This window comes from Squalius cephalus, assembly GCF_949319135.1.
Source record: "Squalius cephalus genome assembly, chromosome: 20".
NCBI classification, from domain to species: domain Eukaryota; kingdom Metazoa; phylum Chordata; class Actinopteri; order Cypriniformes; family Leuciscidae; genus Squalius; species Squalius cephalus.
Window position 1 is genome coordinate 3,849,200 of NC_137141.1, and position 21,279 is coordinate 3,870,478.

Genomic DNA, 21,279 nt, shown 5'->3' on the forward strand with positions numbered 1-21,279 from the left:
TCTTCCTGGCTGAAGAAACGGTCCAAAACTGGGACACTCAGGTTAATCCTGCAGTAACGGGGTCTGGTCTGGTTAAGGAAAAGTAGAGAACAAATACATAATATAATTAGTACATTAGAATAAGTATTTAACAGATAAAAGCATTATTCTACCTTAAGACAAATTTAAATATCAAAACTCCAATTATTTTTTAATACAATGCACATTATACATATTACATGAATAATTATATACATATTATTGATATATATATATATATATATATATATATATATATATATATATATATATATATATATAATCTTTATCTATATCATTATTTAGATAGATAGATAGGTAGATACAGTTTCTCTGACAAAACAAGCTAAAGTTTATGCTTCGGCTCAATGAATTTGTAGGGGAAATTAGCAGAATACTTAAAAACATAAATAAAAATAGGCTATAATGGCTTACCTGGATATGACTGTCTTGTAGTCTGATATAAAAAACTCTCCGACAACGAGCAAAGAAAGTATTTAATTTATTTAATTGCTTTATTTCTTCCAAAAGAATTAAAATGAGGAGAATAACTCTTTGTTTGTCCATTTTCCCGCTTCTTGCTTAGCGCTGTCACGGTTGCTAGGCGACAGGATATGAGCAACGGGTAAGGGAGGGAACTGAAAGAAGGGTAGGCTGTCCAAATTCACAAACACCGACTTCCGGGTTTTGCGGTCATCGGAGGACCCCTCCTCCTTCAACCGGGTAGAAAGGATCCTAAGGAGGATGCAGACCCTGAATTTGGACACAGCCTTTGTTTCCGCAGTAGTTTAAATTTTTATATTTTTAGGTCAAACCGTTCTTGTCTGTCAGTCATATAATGCAGGTTTATGGTCACTAACTGCATGCACAGAGAAGTCCAAATTATAAATATAAATATAAAATCATCAGGGGAAAAATTATCGCTGCAGACCCTCCTCAACTTTAGTAAGTTTATGGGTGTGTTGATATCCAGCCGAAGAGCCATCAACCATAACTTCAAGAGAGAAGGCTTATAAATTGGGAATTCGTGAAAACTCACCACTCCCGGATGAGTTTGCGCGGGCATACGTAATTGTTTTCTTTTACGTCGGTTTAAACATCCCGGATAAGCGCAAATTAGTACCATTTCTATTAGCCGTCTTACCTACAATCTCTGTTCTGTGTAAACAATGAGTGACGTAACGTACACGCACGAGAGATCACTTCCGGCGCTTTCCGGCGCTTGCGCAGACCGAAGCGCCTGCGCCCTCAGATCACTTGGAGGTGGCTGTGTACAAGAGGTAAAAACGATATAAATACTGTTCGTTTTCTCACACAAACCGCTCGTTTCGTGTCTTAGGCCATCAATGTGTACTTACGATGGGGAATTGTTTAATTTGGACTTCACTGTGCATGTTCTTTCGAGATAGTGACCATAGACCTGCATTATATGACTGACAGACAAGAACGGTTTGACCTAAAAATATCAAAATTGAAACTACTGCGGAAAAAAAGACACCTACATCTTGGATGCCCTTGAGGTAAGCTAAAACATACCAAAATTTAATTTCAAAGTGAACTATCCCTTTAACCAGCGAGATTCTTAATAATTTCAGACAGAACCTTTATCGTACTCCACGCAGATCATAAACCACTGAAATCAGTTGAGAAATCCTTTACATCCATGTACTGAAGTGAGCAAATGATCATTTAAACTGAAATAAACAATTATTTATTTACAAATTCATTGAAACTGTGCATGTGTAGAATTAGACTAATATAATAATGTGAAAATGAGCAAAGTGACAAACTTCACTGTTGTTTATTGATCTGTTAAAGCAACATGAGAGTGTGTGTGTTGCTGTAGTGCTGGATATCAGTCATGTGATCATCACGGCCCAATCACAGCCACCGTACTGATACTCAGATCAACAGCACTCTTACTCATGAGATATGGATTAAATATTGGAAACATGATGAAAGCAGGAAGATCCAGATCTACAGGAGTGACATTTACTGAATATTGGCCGGTAAGATCCTCAGAGAGCCATGAAAACAGAAGAATGGAAAGAGTGTGTGAGTGAAGGTGGTTGTGAATGTGTGCAGATGTGTGTTAGTTACAGGATCAGAGAAAGACACCGTTCCTCTGTCATAGTCCAGATTCACTCTCACACGATCAAGCTTCTGTTTAACACGAAAACCAGAACGTGTAGTCCACCCGTACGACACTCTCCAGACATCAGTGTTGAAGAAAACACCTCCCTTCCTCTGGTTTGATGCTGTAGTTACTCCAAGAGTCCAGGCTAAACTCTCTTTAACCTCCACATCCCAGCAGTGTGTTCCTGAGTTAAAACCCTCTGAACCCAGAACACAGAGACACCCGTTAAATCTCTCAGGATTATCAGGAAGAGTTTGATAGTTCCCGCTGAGTCTCACACTGGTCAGATCATCAGACAGGACGAGACGTGGATCTGCAGTGTTTGGATCCAGAATCACAGGAGCTGATGAGACACAATCAACAGATGCTTTTATTCTGATCTTCATATAATAACCCAACACAGATTATTATGAATTATGACTCTCGTCCTGTTGATCAAACACATTTTCCTCTGATCGCTGTCAGTGCTGTTATTAGTTTCACACTCGTTTTTATCATCAGCGTTTAACGGCATCAACTACAAACATTAAATATGGGATTCAGACATTTGTGTCCATCAGGAGAAACTGATACTTTGGGAAATTTAAATAACAATAAGTCAATGAGATGTGTTGAGATTTCTGCTGTAGATGAAGGACTGTAAGTGTGTGTGTGTGATCTTCAGCAGCATCTGATCATCTTCATTTTATTGGGTCTTATCCTCCTTATTCTCGGGGCGCTACTGTACACTCACCTAAAGGATTATTAGGAACACCATACTAATACTGTGTTTGACCCCCTTTCGCCTTCAGAACTGCCTTAATTCTACGTGGCATTGATTCAACAAGGTGCTGAAAGCATTCTTTAGAAATGTTGGCCCATATTGATAGGATAGCATCTTGCAGTTGATGGAGATTTGTGGGATGCACATCCAGGGCACGAAGCTCCCGTTCCACCACATCCCAAAGATGCTCTATTGGGTTGAGATCTGGTGACTGTGGGGGCCATTTTAGTACAGTGAACTCATTGTCATGTTCAAGAAACCAATTTGAAATGATTCGAGCTTTGTGACATGGTGCATTATCCTGCTGGAAGTAGCCATCAGAGGATGGGTACATGGTGGTCATAAAGGGATGGACATGGTCAGAAACAATGCTCAGGTAGGCCGTGGCATTTAAACGATGCCCAATTGGCACTAAGGGGCCTAAAGTGTGCCAAGAAAACATCCCCCACACCATTACACCACCACCACCAGCCTGCACAGTGGTAACAAGGCATGATGGATCCATGTTCTCATTCTGTTTACGCCAAATTCTGACTCTACCATCTGAATGTCTCAACAGAAATCGAGACTCATCAGACCAGGCAACATTTTTCCAGTCTTCAACTGTCCAATTTTGGTGAGCTTGTGCAAATTGTAGCCTCTTTTTCCTATTTACAGTGGAGATGAGAGGTACCCGGTGGGGTCTTCTGCTGTTGTAGCCCATCCGCCTCAAGGTTGTGCGTGTTGTGGCTTCACAAATGCTTTGCTGCATACCTCGGTTGTAACGAGTGGTTATTTCAGTCAAAGTTGCTCTTCTATCAGCTTGAATCAGTCCATTCTCCTCTTACCTCTAGCATCAACAAGGCATTTTCGCCCACAGGACTGCCGCATACTGGATGTTTTTCCCTTTTCACACCATTCTTTGTAAACCCTACAAATGGTTGTGCGTGAAAATCCCAGTAACTGAGCAGATTGTGAAATACTCAGACCGGCCCGTCTGGCACCAACAACCATGCCACGCTCAAAATTGCTTAAATCACCTTTCTTTCCCATTCTGACATTCAGTTTGGAGTTCAGGAGATTGTCTTGACCAGGACCACACCCCTAAATGCATTGAAGCAACTGCCATGTGATTGGTTGATTAGATAATTGCATTAATGAGAAATTGAACAGGTGTTCCTAATAATCCTTTAGGTGAGTGTAAGTGTAACAGGGTGTGTTCCCACATGTTTTAGTTCCCAAGCACTCTAAAAAGAGGATTAGCGTACCGCTAGCATAGACTGTTTATGACCATTACCATGGAAACCTCCGGTTCAGTGACAGGAAGTCGCGCCCATAATTCACGCAAGGAAATGGAATCATGGGAGCTAGAAATAAGGGTGGCGACAATCCAACCGTCTCCATTGACTTTGCATTGTGTATGACTTATAACAAAAAACAAAACTATGTCTAAAAGCTGCTATGTTACAAGGTGTACAGCAAACAAGCTAAAAAAAACCCAGAAATAACGTTTTTATAAGCTGTCGACCCAAAAAATGAGCATTTAACAACATAAATTGGATTGTTTTCCCCCCGGTGGGCGTGAGGTTTTCAGATTATGACGCGTGTCGCTCATTAGACTCAATTAAACTGCCATTATATCTAATATTTCTAATCTATCTATCTATCTATCTATCTATCTATCTATCTGTCTATATCTATCTATCTATCTATCTATCTATCTAGTCATGAAGAACCTTTAACTCTCCAGCTCAGATCTTCTGCAGTCAGACTCACTGTTTTGGACGATGTCCTGCATCTTCTTCCAGACTCTGAACGGCAGGTTGCCCAAGTATCGTGGCACATGAATCAAAGCTCCAGAAGCCATCTGTGGATCCGGCTGTGAGCTCTGGACTCTGGAAGAACATTCAGGAGTCAGAACTGCAGTGGCTTTGGATCAGAACCAGAGAGACCAGAGACAGGAGCAGATCACTCACCTTTCCATTGAGACTGGAAACTCCTGCAGAACAAACACACCATTTATCATCAACAACTCAATCAATCAACCAATGATCAACCAATGATCTGAAATCAGACCTTCAGAAAGCAGACGTCATTGGCTTTCATCATCTCCTCCATGTCTTTGATTGTGTGTGAAAGAGCTGAGATGTGTGTGTTCATCTCCTCCAGCTTCTGCTTCTTCTGCTCCTCTTCCTCCCTCAGTGCAGTGACTGTAGCTTCTTCTTCATCTCTGAGAAACTGATGAAGCTTCTCAAACTGCTGTTTAATCTGACGCTCTGTGTGCTCAGCTTGAGACTGAAATCACATCACATTCACTTCAGTCATCTCAGTCGACACACATCAACACTTCACATCATTCATATCAGAGATAAACTCAGATACCCGACATAGAACGGATCCAGAAGCAGATTGATGCTCGTCATTTACAGAAATAATCAATTATAATCCATTATATTAAATCATAACTGTATACAGTGATACTATACATGACTCTTGATTCTGTTTCCTCACCTTGATGTGTTGAACTGTTTTCTCAAACTCTCCTTTAATTTTTTCTTTGTGTTTAAGTTTCTCTTGTAAGGTCTTCAGTGCTGTATTGAGCTCCTCCTAGAATTGAACAAAAAACATAAAACACAAGATTACAGTGAAGAGAAGAAGAGAAGACAATACAGTGATATGATCATATAATACAGTGAAAAGTATTTATCCTCATCCTGATTTCTTCTATTTTTGTGCACATCTCATATTAAATTGATTCAGAAATTAAAACATAAAACAAAGATAATCTGAGTAAACACAAAGTACAGTTTGTAAAAGAAAATGTTATTTATTAAAGCAAAAAGTTATTCAATACCAACAAGGCCTGCGTGAAAATGTATTTGCCGCTGTAGTTACGAATTCCTCAAATCTATGAAATGTATTTATAATGTGGTTCAGCTGGACTAAACACAACCAGTCCTGATTACTGAAGCCCTATTCAATCAAATCACTTAAATAGGACTTTTTCAACAGCATCAAGTTTGTTAAAAGGTCTTAAAGTGCCCCATATGCTTTCTCGAATATTCCCTTTCATGCAGTGTGTAATACGGCTGTTTGTGAATGTAAACGTTCTGCAAAGTTGTAAAGTGGAAAGTGCTCGATAAATAAAGTTATTGTCTCCCAAAAGAAAGAATTGAGTCTGAACCGCCTAAACGAGTCGTCAGTAACTCCAGTCTCACTTCTGTGACCGGCATACGTAACGATGAAACACATTTGCATAATTAACGCCTACGGTCTTCATTGGCTGCCGGCAAACAACGTCTTCTTTGTTCTGTGACCTCACACAGACATGCACTGAACATTTCAAAAACTTTTAGCCTTTTATGTTCAAACCGGATTCAGACAATGATGGAGAGACTCAAGAAGAAGTGACAACATGTAGAAGCAACAGGACATTTCTGAATGGTTAGTTGATGAATTTATGCAGCTGATGTGGAGTTATCTTCTAGTCATTGATTAGCATATTCTGTCTTGATAATCTATAAATCGTGTTCAGGGGGCGGGGTTTATGTAAATTCTAGGGTTTGTGATGTCACTAACCCGGGAGGAATGTCGTGTAGTCTCTACCAGCCGTTTGTTGTAGTCCTTAAAAAGAGATTTCTGTAAATTAAAATATCTCCCTTTGCTTTGAACTTTGCAGATGTTGTTTATCCTCAAACAGCAACATTACACACTAACTAAAGTTAGAAAAGTCAAATCATAATCAACCACCCCTTTAATATTTGCCAAGTGTCTGTGCTGCTGTGTGTGTGTGTGTATGTGTGTGTGTGTGTGTGTGTGTGTGTAATAAGCAGAGTATGTGTGATAAGCAGAGTGTACGCACGTTATGGACCCGCCAATAGCACATTACTAATGCGCTCTTTAAATAACAACAACAAAATAATTACTGCATCATTGACTTTAGACCAGGTTTCATTTGGTCAATGGCTCAGTTTATTTCAGTTCCTCAAAATAGCAACACACCAACAATGCACCTGAACACACTCCTCGTTCTCAGACCAGCAGCCCATTGGCGAACAGATCAGCGCAAATGCATTTGCTATTTAAACAACGTGGCGCAGGACGTGAAAATGAAAACTGCGTCGGGCTGAAACTAGCAAAACACACTTGAGTCGCTCCTGGTGCTGCATTGCACCGGGTGTATGATAGGGTCCTGTGTGTGTGTGTGTGTGTGTGTGTGTGTGTGTGTATTAGTGTATGTGTGTGTGTGTATGTGAGTGTGTGTGCATGTCTGTGTGAGTGTTTCTGTGTGTGTGTGTGTGTGTGTGTGTGTGTGTGTGTGTGTGTGTGTGTGTGTGTGTGTTTACTACTCTCTTCATGTCACTTTCAGTTTCATTTACATTTAAAACAAGAGATATTTGTCTTACCTTATATGATGAAACCACTTCAGTGATGGGTCTGACTTTATGATTGTCGTGTTGTTGTGAAGTAATACACACTACACACACAGGCTGTTTGTCCTCCAGACAGAAGAGTTTGAGTTTCTCACTGTGTAAACTGCAGCTCTCCTCAGATCCTGATGAACGCGTCTCATTTCTCTCCTTCAGGAACGACTCGCACAAGTTTTTTAACGCCAGATTAAGAGGAGGACGATCTCTTGAGGATCTTCTCCTGCAGACAGGACACTCCTGAGTTTTCTTGGTTCTCCAGAACTGTTGAAGACACTCTTTACAGACACTGTGACTACATGATAAAACAACAGGAGCCCTGAAGATTTCACAGCACACGGGACAAGAAAGCTCTTCTGCAGAGACATTTAGTGAAGCCATTTTCACCGTTTGAGCTCCAGCAACACAAACTTTACTGTCATTTTCTGAACGACGGGTTTAAAAATGACCTTGAGAATCACAACGATCTGCTGTCTGTTCAGAAACAAATGTCTCACAAATCTTTCTTGAAAGTGTTTGTCTTCATTCTCCACTGATCGCTGCTTCTTTATTGCTTTTGTCGAGAGAGAAGAGAGTCAGCATGACAGAAAAGAGAAATAATAAGTCAGTCTCTTCCTGGTAAGTGTTGTAAGAGGGTGGAGTTTATGATCACATGTGGGTCAAAGAACAACATCAGGATTTCTTCAGGTTAAATTTTAACTTCCATTTTAACAAAGCTTCAATTAAAACTTTCTCAGGTATAATGCTATAAATTAAAACCTTGAATCAAACACTAAAGAACAATGAAAAACACAAATATTGGCAATAATAAAGACACTTTATTTGTGTGTTTTATTTATTGCTCTTTATTTTTAGAGAGATTGTTTGTTCAAGTATCCAATTGTAGTGGACAATGTCTCGCACCACAAAGAAACTCCCGACACCACTGGCTTCGATGGACCACATCTGCAGTTTAGTGACAGAGGACAGACAATCAACACACAAGCCTTCAGGTTCACTCTCAGCTGAAGGATGTATGAGAAAATACACGTTAAGTACAGTCCTCTTACAGCAACTGCAATTCATCTAATGCACAGGTCACACATATGGCTATAAACATACATTTTAATATCCAAATTAAAGCTACACACATTTAATATACGAAACGACATTTTCACAGACTCAATCCACCAAAATTATATGTAGAGAAAATTATTAACAGGGAAAAACCTGCACTCTAATTTGGCGCGCAGGCGGCAACATAAAACAAACACGTGCGTTTATTAAACTCTGAAAATACATTGAACTGTAGGCAGAAAATGCATATATAAACATGTTCCCGTTTTATGACACTTCTATAATAAATATCAACTTGAAACTTTACTTAATACAGCATATTTTCGCTCTTAAATGCAGAGCAGTGCAGAGACATATCTGACTCTCTCCAGTCACGTGCTGTTCTGAAAGAGCGCAGGCGCGCGACCGGTCCATTACCAATGACGTCACTCACAGAACAAACTCAAAATCTTAATTATTAACAAAAATACATATTTTCCCTGTCTTGCAGAACAAAATAAACATTATATTGATGAAGTAAGTAATTGTTTTAAATTCTATTTAACCTATTTAATAATTACAGAAATAAAAGAGTGCTGGAACAGTTACCAGGAAAACTCCAAACACTACACAATGATTTATCTGATTTTGGTTAATCCTTATGTTATTTAAACCATTCTGTAACTCTTCATCACCATCACTGGACTAAAATGTTACATGTTAATTCACAGCTACTCTTGTTTTGCAGTTTTTTACAATTATGCTGTGTTTTTACTGTACTCTAATTTTCAGGCTTGCTGGCAACCAAAATTTACTGTAAATTATATATAGCCTATATATATATATATATATATATATATATATATATATATATATATATATATATATATATATATACAATGAGGATGCAAGTTATAAAGTTTGTGGTGGTCAACAATAAAGTGCTTCAAATGAAACAAACAAATAAAATAAAATAAAATAAACAACGTCATTATTTGAAGTAAAAACAACAACAAAATACCTCCAGTTTTTGTGTTCTGGAGGAACAATGTCAGCAAACAACAGTGTGGTGTTTCACAAGACAACATCTGAATAGAATTGAAATAACTGTAGCGACAAATTACCATCTCGTCACTAAGAGGTGTTTGTAGGGCTATCTGACGCGTGGTTCCAAACAAATACACTTCCAGTCCAATACTGCATTTTTCTTCTTTATTTGTCTCAGTTCGGATGCTCAAACACATTGCAATCATCAGTTAGCATGTCCTTACATAATCCTGACACGGTCAAAAATTGTTTGCTTCCCCATTACACCATATATACCCTAAACCCATACTCCACCCAGTTTTCTCCAGTTTTCTTAAATGTACTACAGACATTTAAATAGAGCATAATGGCTCTTACAATAACCTTTGTGGAACAGTTTTACACTCTAAAAATCAACCATCAATTAATACATCCTAGAAAGAAAATCCTGTTCTGACATAACGAGAAAGAAAGATATAAAGAGAAGACCATGCATTATATCAAATGAGGAGACCCCCTTGCCTCATTTAGTATGGTTCTATGATGTGGTTCTATGAATATGCAAATGAGCCCCGCCTCCACTCACTCACTCAGCTCAGAGATCCACTGGTTGACGATCACACGTTGATCTGATTGGTTACAAGGTAGTTTGTGACGTCAGAAACACCAGCGATTTCAAAGCGTGTTTTTGAGACTGTCTTTGGTTCACTGCAGTTTTAAGGAGGAAATACTCAGCAATGGTGTCGACTTATGAACTTACACATGGTTTGTCTTAAAGCATATTAAAAACACCACATAGTATCGAAGCTTATGAGTAGCAAATTTCAATTTGAAATGTAATATGCAAAATAACAATGCAATATGTAAAATGGCAATGCATTTCTGTATTTAAATTTTAATTTTCCATTACATTTGTGCAACGTTTGGCGCTAAATGAAAATGAAAATTCAATTATATAATTTACATTTGCCATTTCATACACTAGTTTTAATATGTAAATTGAATACATATTTTAACGCTTTATAAGTTGCAAAATTAAAATTAAAATGTATTACAGAAATGATTAGATATGTTTAACATGTTCAGATGTCACGGGGTGACGATTAAGTGGAACTGCCCCGCTCTATACTTGTTTCCAGGGGGAGCAAGTTCGATGTAACACCGGAACGGTTCCGGGTCTTCCTGTGTAAACAGTCTGACGGAGCTCGCTGATTAGGAAAACGAGTGACAGCTGGGCGATGAGCAGAGATTGAGCCACGAGGGGGATTATAAAAGGATCCGGTTGATGGGCAGGAAGCGGTAGTCCTTTTGAAAAGTTCTTTTGTGCAGTTTGGCAGCGAAGTCTAAGTTTTGTGCTGGAGTTTTGGGGTAAGAAGTCTTTTGGGCGGACGCAGACTGGAGGAAATCTGTTGTTGTCGATTCACTGATCACATCGGGCAGTACACGAGAGGGCAGAACGATAAAGAACGGAGAGGACTGTGAGTAAAGAAGGAAGAGCTGGAACGTAGCGATATGATTTAACTGTGCGAATTCAACGAACAGACAAGTGTTATCTGCCAGTCCTATTACGAGGTTATGCCTGTAGCGCTCGCCACCTGCTAGTATGTGGTGAAACTGCCCCGGCGTCCGGTGAGTTCTATTCTGAAACTTTTCAATGCCAGTTGTGTTTCCATAGTCAACCATCTACACAGCTTGGATGTACAGTTTGCCAGTGGAGCGGAGAGAGTCGGCTGGGACCACGACAAGAGACCCTATTCACTGTGAGTTGATGTGAGTTGCAGTGCCTAATGTGAAGTGAACACGTGTGATCATTTGAAGTGACTGAATTGTGCACTGGTGTGGAAACTGAAGTTTATGTCTGCCTGTTCTCCAGTCGTCTACTTGTGGGTTCTGAAGGCCAAACTGAAATTAACTAACTGCTGTGTGTTGAGCATATGCTGTGCAGGAATGCAGCTCGAACTCGTCTGAGTGGAAGAGGATTTAGGAGAGATCTATGGATGCTGTTGACGATTGAAACCTGTATTCACTTCCGTGGTTCTGTGAATATAGAGAAACTGCCCTCTATCATCAAATACTGCCATCACTGCTCTGTGGTAAGAAGATCCAGTTGCTGATTGTTAAATCTTCTATTCACCACGATTGTTCTGTGAACATAGAGAAACTGTCCTCGGCCATTGTATGCTGTAACTACTGTCCTGTGGGAAGAGGGCTCAGCAGCTGACCGTTGAAACCTGTACTTACCACTGCTGTTCTGGGAATATAGAGAAACTGCCCTCTGCCATTGAATACTGCCATCGCTGCTTTGCGGTAAGAAGATTCAGTTGCTGAATGTCAAGACTTCAATTTATCACGATTGTTCTGTGAACATAGAGAAACTGCCCTCTGCTATTGAATGCTGTTGTCGCTGTCCTGTGGAGAGAAGGCTCAGCTGTTGATTTGAAATCTGCATTCACTTCTGTGGTTCTGTGAACATAAAGAGACTGCCCTCTGTCATCGAATGTTGCCATCGCTGCTCTGTGGGAAGAAGATTCAGTTGCTGAATGTCAAGTCTTCTATTCACCATGATTGTTCTGTGAACAGAGAAATTGTTCCTCTGCTATTGAATGCTGTTGCTGCTGTCCTGTGGAGAGAAGGCACAGCTGTTGACGATTGAAACCTGTACTCCCCTCTGTGGTTCTGTGAACACAGAGAAACCGCCCCCCTGCTATCGAATACTGCCATCGCTGCTCTGAGGATTGCCCTGTTAGTGGAAGTGGCCAACACCGTTCTGTGGGGAAGAGAGCGACTGTTGTTGCGACTCGACGGTTGTGGAGGGGGAGCTGCCTCCAACTAGTGAGTGTGTCCCGTGGAGGGAACGGGAGAGTTCCTCGGTGGTCATCTGCGACGAAGTGCTGGAGCGCGGCTGACGCTTCCCCCTGCCCGATCCTCCCCTCTATCCCAAAGAGAGGCGACACTCAAATAATTGATGCTGTCCTGTGAGATGAGTAATCCCCTTCCTTTGCTGTCAATTTTCCACTAGCACGTGCTCCAGTACTTACCTCCAGCCGAAGAGGAGTTGCTGTGCAAATCCCTGCCAGTGCCTGAGCCGTTACTTACCTCCAGCCGAAGAGGAGTTGCTGTGCAAATCCCTGCCAGTGCCTGAGCCGTTACTTACCTCCAGCCGAAGAGGAGTTGCTGTGCAAACCCCTGCCAGTGCCTGAGCCATTACTTGCCTCCAGCCGAAGAGGAGTTGCTGTGCAAACCCCTGCCAGTGCCTGAGCCATTACTTGCCTCCAGCCGAAGAGGAGTTGCTGTGCAAACCCCTGCCAGTGCCTGAGCCATTACTTACCTCCAGCCGAAGAGGAGTTGCTGTGCAAACCCCTGCCAGTGCCTGAGCCATTACTTACCTCCAGCCGAAGAGGAGTTGCTGTGTAAACCCTTGCCAGTGCCTGAGCCATTACTTACCTCCAGCCGAAGAGGAGTTGCTGTGCGAAACCCCTACCAGTACCCGCCCCATTACTTGCGTCCGGCTGAAGAGGAACCACTGTGCGAAACCCCATCAGTGCTTGCCCCATCGTTTACCTCTGGTCGAGAGGAACTGTTGGGTGAACTACCCACGCGACCTGCTGGATTTAAGTGGAGATTGGACTTGTTTTTAACTAAATAAAATATACGTTTTTGATCAATATCTTGTCTGGTCTGTCGTGTCTCTGGGTAACTCCTCGAGGTGGTACGTTGTGAAGGGGAGGGAAGTCCACCCCGACCTGTGACACAAGCAAAAACAAAATTGTAATTTAAATGTTATTTTTTTCTTAATTGCATTTACACTCACAGTTAAGACACTTGCAATTGCGTTTCCATTAAGTGTCCCGCAATGAATGTAGCAAAATTCAATGTGCAATTTGAAAATGCATTCTGAGCCGATCACGTGCCCGCCCCGCCCTGTCAATCATAAGACCTGTCAGCATCCCATCGGACCAAATGAACCTTCGTTGGTTTCAACACTCCCCATCTCATCAAAAATGTGTCTATAATTACCTTTTGTACCATTCGGAGCTTGGGTCGTCTCTAAGAAATAAGTTGTTATACAGGTAAGTCTGGGCAACTGTTTTAACCACTTTATTCAAGCTAATTCATCTCTAGCTTTTGGAAGAAAGTATGACATTATGTGCCTTGGATCAGGAGCACTATAGGATAGAATGGCATTCTAACTGCTTTCCCACCCAATATTATGTGAATCTTCAGATTTCCCGCATTTCATCTTTCCCCCTCTGTGTGACTCGCGATAGGCTTCTGGTGCAACACATATCCATTAACCCTCTCCATTCGTGAAGTGCAGGCACTCTGATTTTCGTGTGCTATTGCAATCAGAATCCAGCTCAGGGAGCAGAAGTACCTTCACACACATCCAGACCACCACTGTTCACCCACCGACCTTTCTGCTTTATGAGGGTATTCTCTGGATAATTAGCCAATAGGTCACTGTCTCATCACCGTCCAAACGAAAACATACGTCGTTCACAGTCTGATACATCATCGGAATTAATTTTAGCCCCTCAGTTGAATTTAGGCTTGGCCCAGTCAACAACTTGATCTCCCAGTGATTTCACCATGAGCTCCCAGGATACTTGTGATGTGGTCACAATGTGAGGTTACAGTGAGCTAAAAGTGTAACCTCACAGCGCCCTCACTGTGTGCTCATACTATGGTCACAATGTGAGGTCAAGGTGCACAAAGACTAGTTACCCAGCATGCATTGCAGCATGAAGCTTTTGATCGTCACCATTGTTGAGATTCATACACTGATTCTTGGTCTCTTTGTGTCTAAATGACACAGTAGGTCAAATGTTTGTGTCTCATTATGCATTTAAAATTCTTTGTAAATTATTATAAAGGCCCTTGCACACGGAGTCCGAAATTCACATCCGAAATATTTGCAAGTTAAAAAATAAATACGACCTCACGTTATGTCAATCACGCTTGCACTGAAACTTTCATCCGTCAAAAAATTTTTGGGATCAGGTTCGATTTTCTGCATTTTTCACATCCGTAGCAAGCATTTTGAATGGTGTTTTGACAATTTAGAGCCACCGAATCACAAATATTCACGAATATGAAAAAACGCATGTGAAAATGTATGGACTCAGTGTGCAAGGACCTTAACACTGTTGGATCTCATATTTTATAATCACAGGGAAATTATAATTAAATATATAAAATGAACAGCACCAAACAAAGACTGCATACTGAATATAGGTGATAATTATGTTGTTATCAACATCATCTGGATACATTCTCTTTTGGCTTTTTTTCTGCCATAACAAATGTATCAACACAGTGTGTTACAAACACAGTTACAGCATCCAGAGAAAATATAAAGTCTAAAAGTCAAGGGTCGAGAGCCCGAACTATAGCAAACACTGATCACCATCATGGTGATGTCAAACGAAATAATAAAACATCAATATCTAAACCTCTATTAATTCTCAACAAGAGCTTCTTTATAAATAAAGTCAGTCTGGTTAGTAATAAGTGAAGCTGGTAATGCAGTTTGTAAAGTTGTTGAGATCTTGAGAGATTTTTGTTTTATTATTTTATTTCATCTAAAGCTATGGCTGGAAGTCAGATGTATGTTTGGAGAACGTTATAACAAATATCTGTTGTCTGAGTCTGCGCAGTAGTGAGCAGGAGGTAAAGCCGCGATATTATGAAGGTAAATCAGTAGCAAAACTCGAGAGCACGTAGATGTGAATTTGAGAACTTGTACAATAAATATTCGTACTTGTACATGAACATTTACACTCACAGCTCCAATGTGAAAACCTGTAAAATAAAAATCTGAAGTTGAATGTTGAAATTTGCACTCGCAGACAATAGTCACAAACCTGTATTCTCAATCTGAAGCTGCAGACGAGTAGACACAAATGTGTAAAATGCCATTCACAGAAATACAACGACAGACACAAACTTGTAACATATATTTTGCGTTAAATCTTACATTCACATTCGCGGTACAACCTCAATTAGGCACTTGCAACTTCTCAAATCTGTCATCAATCGATGATGTCACGAAACCCACGTGCACTGAAACTATTAGACTGATATTAAAAGAAATAAACAATATTATCAAACTCAGTAAACACCATGCTAATAATGCATACTACAGAAAAGCAGATGAGCATGAACACAACGCGTTTAATTGAGACAGTGGTATTAAAAGACCAAACTCAGGAAACACCATACAAACAAAGCATACAGAAAAGCAATTGAGCACAGAATATGAACGCAACAATTGTACGTTTTCTTCCCATAGAAAACCAAGAAAACGCTTAATGAGGCTTAATGGATCAACAGTTATATATATATAAAAAACAATAACAAAAAACATAATTCGTTGCATTATTAATAAAACACAGGCAGCAAGTTTATTTGCACTGAACACACATTTGCTTTCTTTCGTCATATTCTGTGCTCATCTGCTTTTCTGTAGTATGCATTAGTAGCATGGTGTTTACTGAGTTTGATAATATTGTTTATTTCTTTTAATATCAGTCTAATAGCGTTTCAGTGCACGTGGGTTTCTTGACATCATCGAAGTCCCATTTCATTGGCTAGGTGCCAACCAATAAAACGGCTCCTTTGACCCCCCCTCCTCCCGCCCCCCTTTCTCTCTCCCTGCCTCTGAGTTTCAAGTGCACAAGTTAGTTTTGCACCTGATATATCGCGAAAAGAGTAGCAAAAGTCAAGGCGCGAAATTTGAAATTGCAGTGACAGATTTGAGAAGTTGCAAGTGCCTAATTGAGGTTGTACCGCGAATGTGAATGTAAGATTAAACGCAAAATATATATTACAAGTTTGTGTCTGTCGTTGTATTTCTGTGAATGGCATTTTACACATTTGTGTCTACTCGTCTGCAGCTTCAGATTCAGAATACAGGTTTGTGACTATTGTCTGCGAGTGCAAATTTCAACATTCAACTTCAGATTTTTATTTTACAGGTTTTCACATTGGAGCTGTGAGTGTAAATGTTCATGTACAAGTACGAATATTTATTGTACAAGTTCTCAAATTCACATCTACGTGCTCTCGAGTTTTGCTACTGATTTACCTTCATAGTTAAACTGCAATTCATTAACTGGCCGCTTGGGCTGGCTGCAGAAGTGAGTCAAATCTGTATCTCCCCCATGTTAAAATTACCAACTTTACAGCAGAAAAAAACATGTTTACAGCCTGGATCTCTATGTGGCTTTGGTCTATACCAGTGGTTCTCAACTCCAGTCCTCGGGACCCGCTGCTCTGCACATTTTGTATGTTTCTCTTATCTGACACACTCAAATCAGTTCATGGAGTCTCTCCTAACGAGCTGATGATCTGGTTCAGGTGTGTTAAATAAGGGAGACATACAAAATGTGCAGAGCAGTGGGTCCCGAGGACTGGAGTTGAGAACCATTAGTCTATAGATAGGTTTCCGATGACGTCACATTTCTCCGGCAACTCCTTACGGCGCCATCTTGTGTGTCAAGTGGGTCAAGCGTGTGTGTTACGGAGCATGATAATATCCTGAATCGTTATTATTCTGAACATAAAAATCATCCGATTATTCTCCGTTTGGCTGGAGTTAATGTTCAGTGCTGCTCTTGTGAACATTTAGAGGTTTTGTGCTCTGGAGATGTGACACTTTATCTAATCATTTCCAAGATGGGCTAGCTAAATGCGCTAACGTTAGCTCTCATCGGCTGTCAAATCGCTGTACCCAGGCGGCTACTATCGACACAGCCCTTGAGAGGTGTTGGTTGGGCAGAAGCACACTCTGACGATTGTCCACCTTCATCACTTTCTCTGTGGCCACATCAGCTGGTCGAGCCAGAGGCAGAGGCTACACCTGGAGCACATCGCTCCGTGCCTCTGCTCTCCATCTCTCTCCTACACTAAATTAGTTCGGAGCGTTGTGTTGTTGTTGTTTTTTACCCAGATGGTGTTGTCTTGACACTGAGTCTAAATGTACCGTATAATAAAGGCTGTGCAGATATCAGCCGCCTGGCTACAGCGATGTGACCCGCCAATGCAGGGCTCCAGACTAACATTTCCACAAGGGAGAGAGAGCAAGACAGCGCTTAGTTTGGAGACGGTGAAGTTTTGTTTACACATTCGCCTGGCTCCGAAGAGAGAGAGAGAATGCACGCGCGCGACCGGCTCTATCTCTCTCTCTGCTTGTTCTTTCAGTTAAACATGCGCCCAGTTCATCTACATTACTCACCGATCAAATAAGACTTTGGCGGGACAAAAATTCATTTTGGCGAGCGCTAAAACAAGTTCAATGCAGGAGAATTCATGCGTGAATTTAACTGAGTAGTACATGACATGCACTCGCACAAATGCGACCATATAAAAATTTAACTCGCACATTCTAACAAAATAATTGTATGCTTCCAGAGACTTTCTTCCTCTTAAAGGAACACTCCACCGTTTTTTGAAATAGGGCTTATTCACCTTCTTTCCTACATTTAGATAGGTGGGCAAATGCATTTTTGTCTCAGTGCATGCATTGTTTTAGTTTGACAGGGTCGGCACTAGCTTAGCTTAGCATAATGAATGGAATCCTTTGTTGCCAGCTAGCATGTCCTGAGTAAAAGTGATATAAAAAATTAAAAAAACCCACCTAATTACTTCTTGTAGCCTGCGTATTCACAACGAGTACAAATAGCGATGCAGATTAACACTAGGCGATTTCCTAGGCAGATATTGACTTGGCACTATATTAGGGGGAAGCACAGGCGAAGCACTGCTACTTGGGCGCAGAGATATCACGCCCAAGTAGCAGTGCTTCGCCTGTGCTTCCCCTAATATAGTCCTTAATATATAAGTCAATATCTGCCTAGGAAATCGCCTAGTGTTAATCTGCATCACTATTTGTACTTGTTGTGAATACGCAGGCCACAAGAAGTAATTAGGTGGGTTTTTAAAAAAATTTATATCACTTTTACTCAGGACATGCTAGCTGGCAACAAAGGATTCCATTCATTATGCTAAGCTAAGCTAGCGCAGACCCTGTCAAACTAAAACAATGCATGCACTGAGACAAAAATGCATTTGCCCACCTATCTAAATGTAGGAAAGAAAGTGAATAAGCCCTATTTCAAAAAACGGTGGAGTGTTCCTTTAATTCGTCAAAAGTGTACGCACTAACGGTGTGGATGAGATACTTGGCAATGTCCATTTCCTGAATATCGGGGTACGCCGCAGGATTAGCCTACATAACCAGTCCTCTTTCGACATTGTGTAAGGATCCTTTCCATCGATATAACTAAATTTCTCATCATATCTTGCCTGGCAAACATCGTCTAATGTGTCCCTGTAAATAACCTTCACCTTGTCGCCAGGTTTGGAGGAATTTGTCATCGTTATCTCAACACAAAAGAGTCAAAAATACTTTATATTAACTGGCTTTCTATTAATGCAGCACAGTGGCTTACTGACAGCTTTGACACACAACATGGCGGCGCGCCGCAGAGGATAATGGGTAATTCGCGAAACGGAAACCCATCTATACAGCTAATTTTGCCCTTCATAACAACTGTGAGGGGGGTGCATTTTTTTATAACTCATTCGTTTAGTTGATTAATATTTAAATTTCTGCATTTAAGGGTGTGGCCACTTGAGTGACAGGTGGGTTGTCGCTGATGTCAATGCTGTTACTAGCCGTCACTTCACCTCAGCAAATGTTAGCTGCTGAACTTACCTTCTCTGCAGTGTTTGTGCTTTTTTTTCAGGATTATTTAATACAATTTAATACACCCATCACTTCGCCCACGGCTTAGGATTCCGTCGTTGTCGTCGAGTATCGTTCGAGAGAACAACCAGCGCTGTATTTCAGTTGTTTTCCTCTGTGAACATGCACTAATGGATGTCTGACAATTTCGTTGCTTTTTGGAGTTTTCAAATTTAAAAACGTCAATAAAGGCTCGTTCGTTCTGCTCTCACGGAACAGATGGATTATAATATGCCGTCAGATGAAATCATGCAGGTGTCGGCGCTTTCTCCGTTCATGCAATAAATGCACATCCATGAATGAGCGCGGATTTTCTAGTGCATTTACTTGAACTTCATAGGCAATATATCTATGGTTTAACCCATTTGAGAGTCGGCCAAAATCAGAATTTAAAATGGACCGAATAAGCTCTCTACAAACTTGACGAGCAATGCCGCGCTGACGGACCATAGACTATATAAAAGTGTGAGTCAGAGTGACTGACATGTATGCACATAAATCACTGTCACACACACTCTCAGTGTAATATTAAGTTACTGCATAATACATTTTCAACTAGCAGAATAGTACAGAATCACGATACACAGTCTCACTTGTAGCCATGTCTTTTAACTATTATAATATTTCGAAGGGCACAAACAGGAACTTTTAATTGGCTTTACATCATCAAGTGTCACTTTAGCGCGAGGCCCTGTGCAGTCGCAGACTTGGTACTGTCAATAGCATTACCCAGAGCCGTTAACAGCCTGAGCTAACTCCATACTCGATCACGTCGAGCTATTTGGGCGTGATTTCTCAGCCTCTTTGCCCATTTTCTGTTATCCGGGAGTGACACAAGGCCAAGATGGCGACGGCCGGCTCCGCCCACTTTAGGCTTCAAAAATGCTCTTCAGAAACCTACGGGTGACGTCACGGACACTACGTCCATATTTTTTTACAGTCTATGGGTCACACATGGCTATAAACATGCATTTTAATATCCAAATGAAAGCTACACACATTTAATATAGGCTACTAAACGACATTTTCACAGACTCAATCCACCAAAATTATATGTAGAGAAAATTATTAACAGGGAAAAACCTGCACTTTAATTTGGCGCGCAGGCGGCAACATAAAACAAACACGTGCGTTTATAAAACTCCGAAAATACATTGAACTGTTGGCAGAAAATGCATATATAAACTTGTTCCCGTTTTATGACACTTCTATAATAAAAATCAACTTGAAACTTTACTTAATACAGCATATTTTCGCTCTTAAATGCAGAGCAGTGCAGAGCCACATCTGACTCTCTCCAGTCACGTGTTGTTCTGAAAGAGAGCAGGCGCGCGAGTGCGACCGGCCCATTACCAATGACGTCACTCACAGAACAAACTCAAAATATTAATTATAAACAAAAATACATATTTTCCTTGTCTTGCAGAACAATACAAACATTATATTAAGTAAGTAATTGTTTTAAATTCTATTTAACCAATTTAATAATTAAAGAAATAGAAGTGTGCTGGAACAGTTACCAGGAAAACTCCAAACACTACACACTGATTTATCTGATTTTGGTTAATCCTTATGTTATTTAAACCATTCTGTAACTCTTCATCAGCATCACTGGACTAAAATGTTACATGTTAATTCACAGCTGCTCTTGTTTTGCAGTTTTTACAATTATGCTGTGTTTTTACTGTACTCTAATTTACAGGCTTGCTGGCAACCAAAAATTACTGTAAATATATATATATATATATACACACAATAGGGATACAAGTACTTAAATAAAGTTATAAAGTTTGTGGTGGTCAACAATAAAGTGCTTCAAATAAACCAAACAAATAAAATAAAATAACCAACGTCATTATTTGAAGTAAAAACAACAACAAAATACCTTCAGTTTTTTTGTCCTGGAGGAACAATGTCAGCAAACAACAGTGTGGTGTTTCACAACACAACATCTGAATAGAATTGAAATAACCTTTGTGGGACGGTGTTACACTCTAAAAATCAACCATCAATTAATAGAAAGCAAATCCTGTTCTGACATAACGAGAAAGAAAGAGAGAAGACCATGCATTATATCAAATGAGGAGACCCCCTTGCCTCATTTAGTATGGTTCTATGATGTAGTTCTATGAATATGCAAATGAAC

General features: G+C 40.4%; 1 protein-coding gene across 1 annotated transcript; it reads right to left on the reverse strand.

Moving 5' to 3' along the window:
• Window positions 1-510: 510 nt before the first annotated feature.
• On the reverse strand, window positions 511-7,941 carry LOC307148030 (E3 ubiquitin-protein ligase TRIM35-like). The gene is made up of 6 exons (XM_079853208.1): window positions 7,304-7,941; window positions 5,409-5,504; window positions 4,974-5,192; window positions 4,874-4,896; window positions 4,674-4,792; window positions 511-2,498 (listed from the first exon to the last, which is right to left on the reverse strand). The coding sequence occupies exons 1-6, from the start codon at window positions 7,703-7,705 to the stop codon at window positions 2,011-2,013; spliced, it is 1,347 nt and encodes a 448-aa protein (XP_079709334.1). The 5' UTR covers window positions 7,706-7,941; the 3' UTR covers window positions 511-2,010.
• Between the last annotated feature and the right edge of the window lie 13,338 nt (window positions 7,942-21,279).

Bases quoted from the DNA above. Each gene is read 5' to 3' on its own strand.
- LOC307148030 (XM_079853208.1), bottom strand. From the start codon at position 7,705: ATGGCTTCACTAAATGTCTCTGCAGAAGAGCTTTCTTGTCCCGTGTGC. The intron at 4,897-4,973 runs GTCTGATTTCAG...TTTGTTCTGCAG, and splicing joins ATGACGTCTGCTTTCTGAAG to GAGTTTCCAGTCTCAATGGA. The intron at 4,793-4,873 runs GTGAGTGATCTG...ATGTTCTTCCAG, and splicing joins TTTCCAGTCTCAATGGAAAG to AGTCCAGAGCTCACAGCCGG.